Genomic DNA, 5,962 nt, shown 5'->3' with positions numbered 1-5,962 from the left:
TTGCTACTTCATAGTAAATTTTGGCAACCTGATTCAAATATTTTCAATTCATATTATGTTTTCTATCATTCCATGTAGCCAATTGTTCAGCAAACATTTGAGGTAAGATTATAAGAGAACCTTTAAATACATTGTTTTCAATTATATCCACCTTTATCCCCCAGAAAAGTGGTGATCTCTTGATTTTAGGACTGGAATGGGTATACATACTTTGAAAAGCATATTTTTATGATACTCCATTCCTTTTGAGAGTCAATATTTTAAAATTGGTGAGGTTGACATGGGCATATAAGGAAAGAATTCAAATCAGTAAAAACATAAAGAGAAGTGATATATCAACATGTAGGAAATATGCATATCTATGCATACATATACATATGTATACATATGAAATTTACACAATATGCATGTTTGTATGCATATATATGTGTATACATAAGTATAACTATATCTCCACAGACATAATCATGGAAGTAACTTTGGTATTAATCCCCTTGAAAAGTATTTCCAGGCTATGAGCTTCCTCAAAGCATTCTTCATATCCTTATTCCTCAGGCTATAGATGACAGGGTTCAGGACTGGAGGTACCACCGTATAGAACATAGAGAATAACAGATCCAGACCTGGGTAAGATTCCTGGGGTGGCATTAGATAAGCAATGACACCTGTTGTGATAAAAAACATGAAAACAATGAGGTGGGGCAGGCAGGTGGAGAATGCTTTTGATCTACTTTCTTTGGTTGGAATATTCAGCACAGTTGAGATGATGTGACTGTAAGAAATTGTGATGTAAATGGAGCAGAAAATCCCTAAACTAAATCCCAAAACCATAATGACATCAACTGCAAGGTGTGAATCAGAGCAGGAGATTCTGAGCAAGGCAGGGACATCACAGAAGAACTGGGGAATTTCTTTGGAACCACAAAAGGGCAATGTGAATGTACTAGCTGTGTAGAGGACCCCAAACAAACCTCCAGTGAGCCAGCAAAGAGCTGCTATCTTCACACAAGTTTCACTCTTCATAATGACTTCATAGTGCAGGGGTTGACAGATGGCCACATAGCAGTCATGGGACATCACCGTAAGGAGAAAATGTTCTGATCCTACTAATAACATCATTAAAAAGAGCTGTGATGCACACCCCCAAAAAGAGATGTTGTAGATATTACTCAAGGAGTTTGCAATTGATTTGGGGACTGTGACAGAAACAAGACAAAGATCTAAAAAGGACAGATTCTTTAGAAAGAAGTACATGGGAGTGTGGAGTTTCCCATCAAGAGAGATGAGGGTGAAGATGAGCAGGTTTCCCATCAGAGCCACCAGGTAGATCAGCAAGAAGAGAATGGCATGTAAGACTTGCAGCTCCCAGGTGCTGGAAAAGCCCATGAGTAAGAATCCTGTCACCACAGTGAGATTGGCCATGTTGTAGGGGTAGAGTGCTCTCTGCACTGTCTGCAAGGACAAAATAAATAAATGCCAAATGATGAGAACAGTCATTGTTTTGAGGGTCACATTCCCTTGATTCAGATTTACTGTGTCACTTTGGGTGAATGGCAGCTCATCTATCTGCCTTAATTTTCTCAATTTTTAAATGATGTAATGGAACTAGTCCTGAGAATTTTAACCTAGATTTCATGTGCCTCAAAATATTTTGATAAGTTCATTTCCATTTGAATCTATTTTATATATTTAAAGACAGGATTGTCAGAAATGGGGCCATAGGCTTTATCAGACTGCCAAAGGGGCCTACAAAGCAGAAAATGGCCATAACACCTGAAGCAGATGATTTTAAGACTTTTTTATGATCTAGGAATTTTTGAACAAAATTCTTACCTTAAAAAAATTGGTAACAATTGCTCTCTCAGTGGATAATTTTATCATCTTGAACTAGTTTCATGATAAGACCTCTTTGGGTAGACCATTTTAGTAAAATTGTTGCCAATGTATGCACAGGACTCTGGATCTCAGAAAAGTTATGTGACTTTTCAGGGGTTATACAAGGAGTGTCAGAACCAAGATGCTAATCCAGTTTTTCTGATTCCAAGGCTGTCTGTATAGCTCCTCTAGGTTCCTTTGCTGAGGTACACCTTAACATGCTGTTCCTAAACAAATGACTGTCTTCCCCCTCTTCAAGACTAGCAGTGATATAGATTCTCTAGTAATTTTATATGATATCCACTCCTCTTGATTGGTTCACTTTCCAAGACATTTTCACAGCATACTCAGCCCGGTAGGTTGGGATAATCATGTAGATGAAGACAGTGTCACATGTTAGAGTTCCACGTGACCTGTCTAATTGCAAACTCTCCTCTTGTCACCACCAACCCAGACTAGCCATTCTAAAATGCAAGCGTATCCTCAAATAGAAAAAAATCCCAAGGTTTTTTCTATTGTGTTGAATTTCTTCTGTTTGGTTATAGAATGCAGGATGTAGAAACTCTCTCCTCTACTCCAAACCTCACTTTGGATTTTGATTCAACTTGTTCTACTTAAAACACTCCTGAAGATCATGTACAGATACTCACATCCTCATGAATTATTTCCCAAGCCCTTCCTCTAGGAACCATTGTTCCAATTTACAAGGCCATTCATAAACAGAAATTTTCATTTTTCCCTGGGGCAAAGGAATTACCAAGGATGGATCAACCATGATATTTGCCAAAACATATATAGAGTGCATGCTCTATACAAACCTCTATAGTAAGCCTGGATGGTTTGAAAAAACATGAATCATCTGCAGTCACAGACCTCAAGAGGTTTCCAGTCTGTTGGGGGTCAAGAAATATATGCAAATTATTGAAATACAGATTAGAATGGGATAAATTAATTGGAGAAGATCAAAGAGCTCAGAGAGACGTGAGACTGTTCATTTCTGACTGTGAAGTTTAAAGGACTACTTCATGCTTTACAGAGTTTGGTTTCTATGGAAGGTCTTGGGGTTGGGTAGGATTTCAAGAGGCATAAATATTGAGTTCACAAGAGGAGATATTCCATGTTTGTTATGAGCATGAGCATAAAAGCACTGATGAGCAGGACAAGGAATAGGAATTGTCTTTTTTTAATATAAAGGCCTTTTGTAATTCAAATATATATTTCAATAGGTTTAATTTCAATCATAGTTGTTGTATTTTTGCTAAATTTCCCATGCATTATTCTTCTAAAACATTTTTTTTTTTAATTTGGATCTCTAGTTCCTGAACCTGTCTACAATTCGCCTGGCAATCATTCTTGATCTCATTTTACTATCTTCCCTTCCTACAGTTAGTCAGTTTAATTGGATATTTAATTCTCCTCTTGAGTTGCTTGATCCTTGGTCCTATTGCAGATTATACCTTACCAAATTCCAACTCCTGGTAATTTTAGCCATCCAATTCTTATAATTTTACTCATATAGTGCTGAATGGAGTTGGGCAAGGTCACTAAACTCTGCTGACTGAGCTTACTACTAATTGATGCCATACAATTGCAACTGGTCCTCCCTTTAACCAGGAACTCGTTTTGTTTCTTTCATGTTGATTCTTTATCCCATTCCTTACCTTGACTGTTCCTCATCTTATATTGTCGCCTTATACCTCCTATATCTTCTGTCTCAAACATTTGTGCAAGAGAAGACTTCTTATCACACTTCATTTAGAATATAGAGACCATTTTTGGAGAGCTATTTATTTCCTCTTTCTTTTGAAATTCAACTTTTTGTCATTGTCTCCCATTCTCTCCTGCTTTATTCCACTTTCTAATGATGATTCAAAGTGACCTTGCTCTTGAGAAAAGTGAAATCCTGTTTATATATACCTTTGATTCTATCCCCTTTTCTAAGGTTTTTTCTCTATTCTTAGCCTCTTCCCTTTCTCTAATATTCAGTCTTTTTCTATTCAGTCCTTCTCTGTTGCCTGAAATTTCCCTTATACTTAGAAACCCTCAAATAGGTAAATCAATTTGCTGCAAAACTATCTTTCTACCTTGTCTTTTCTTGGTGAAACTCTCAGAAAGATTCTCTCCTTTTCTCTCTATTATCTTTTGATTTCCACCTCCTCTCTTTTCCCTCTTTATAAACCTTCTATTATCTGTCATATGACCTCATGAATTAACTAAAACTACACTTTCCAATGTAACCAATAATTGTTTAATGTGCAGCTATGATGACTTTCTCTCAAGACATATTCTTCTCTTTACTGCTGTGTAGTATTTGACACTGTTGAACACTCTCTTTACCTTTATTGTATTTTCTTCCTTTGTTTTTATTTCTCTGCTCTCTCTTGCTTGTCCCAATAGGTATTTGCAACTAATTTTTAGTTTCTCTTGTTTGATCATAGTTATCCAATTGTGCCCTCTAACTGGGTTTATGCCAAGGTTTTGTTTTAGGCTTTTTTCTATAATCTACGTGTGCTCTGCCTTAGTGACTTTATTATTTCACATATCTTCTTTCATATTCCCTGTGACACTGAATTCCACAACTATATTTCCTGCCCCTAGTCTCTCCCTTGAGATTTAGCACTGCTTCATGTATAAGATATTTCAAAGTTGATGTCCTCTATCTATCACAAACTCAATATATCCAAACCTGATCCCATTATTTCCCCCATTTTCTAAAGACCCTCTGTTTCCTGAACTCTCTTATTTCTTTGTGAGTACCACACTCAGTCCCTGGTTTCATAACTTCTGTGCTATTCTTTTCATCTCAGTCTTACTCCCGTTACCTCATCCAATCGGTTTTCAAACAATTTTCTATCACTGCAATGCCTCCCATGTTTCTTTGTTTACTTCATTTACTTAGCCAGTACTGTATAGGTCGCACCACTGTCTTATTATCTAGAATATTGCAGTATCATTCCAGTTGGTTTCCCTGTGCCATCTCTCATCTCTTCAATATCTCATCTTCTCATCACTGAACTGTCAAATTAGCTTTCCAAAAATGCAAAATTTGAGTATGTCCCTCTTCTACTCATTAAACCCCAGAGGGTTCACTAATCCTTACAGAATCAAATATAAACTCTTCTGTTTGGTTTTTAAGTCTTTTCTGAGAAATTAACCAATCTTTATTTCCAGTCCATGTTAATCCTTTCTATCTCAACTGAAACGAATCTTCAACCAAACCGACCTTCTTGCTTCCTTAACATGGAGCACTCCATCTCCCATCTCCTATCTCTATGCCTTTGCCCTGCCTGTTCAAAAGACTGAAATGAAAGACTATTTTCACTTTTATTTTTGAATCCTTAGTCCCTAATACAGTGACTGACCTACAATATAACTTTAGTAAATCATTATTGATTTCATTTTTTGTTAGTCATTCAGTGATTACTTAGTGTATTAACCATAAGAGGAATTGGAAAGATCATTGTACTCCCAAATATAGCCTTGAATTGCCTGAAATGCTCAACTTTACTCTTTTGTGCTTCCTGAATTTCATCATTAAAGAAGTAGTTTTATTGCTCAGGTTCTTTTTATTTTTAACACTTAGTTGTGAGCAAATACTACAAAGAGTGTTTTGACAGAATGTTATGGAGAATAGATGTATAATTTTGAAATCGACTACACCATAAAAAATTTCTCTTCAGTGAGAAGGGTGATTATTGGGAAGGGGAGACTAAACTGAAAGTTCGCTGGGTAGAAAGAGAGCAGCATGAGGGAACTGGGTTCTGAAGAGAAAGGACTAGGTTCTAAAGCTTAGTAAAGAATATAAAGAAGTAGAAGCTTACCTAAAGCAGTCTTCCCATTCTCTATAATTTTTGCCCCACTTGTCTTTGACTGTCATAAAATTTCAGATAAAAGTTGTCATACTTTGTGCTTACATAGCTTTTAATTTTTCTAGAAATTCAGTCTGGATTCCGTCACACTTATTTTTAGTCTTGGGTACAAAATCACTGATGCATCCTCATTTTGACTACAAAAAAGTGGAAATTTGTACCTTTTTTCTGGTCACTTCTTTAGTTCATCACCTGAGATAAGACTATCCCTTCTCCAT

General features: G+C 36.4%; 1 protein-coding gene across 1 annotated transcript; it reads right to left on the bottom strand.

Moving 5' to 3' along the window:
* Positions 1 to 465: 465 nt before the first annotated feature.
* On the bottom strand, positions 466 to 1,422 carry LOC140522853 (olfactory receptor 14A2-like). The gene has a single exon (XM_072638073.1). It carries the CDS (start codon positions 1,420 to 1,422, stop codon positions 466 to 468), a length of 957 nt encoding a protein of 318 aa, XP_072494174.1.
* Positions 1,423 to 5,962: the final 4,540 nt, after the last annotated feature.

The sequence above is a fragment of the Notamacropus eugenii genome, chromosome 2 (genome assembly GCF_028372415.1).
Source record: "Notamacropus eugenii isolate mMacEug1 chromosome 2, mMacEug1.pri_v2, whole genome shotgun sequence".
Taxonomy (NCBI): Eukaryota; Metazoa; Chordata; class Mammalia; order Diprotodontia; family Macropodidae; genus Notamacropus; species Notamacropus eugenii.
Note: the sequence above shows the minus strand (reverse complement) of the source record. Positions and strands in the feature narration are given on the sequence as shown.

What these genes read in the sequence shown, in the direction of transcription:
- LOC140522853 (XM_072638073.1), bottom strand. Translation starts at nt 1,422, where the DNA reads ATGGCCAATCTCACTGTGGTGACAGGATTCTTACTCATGGGCTTTTCC.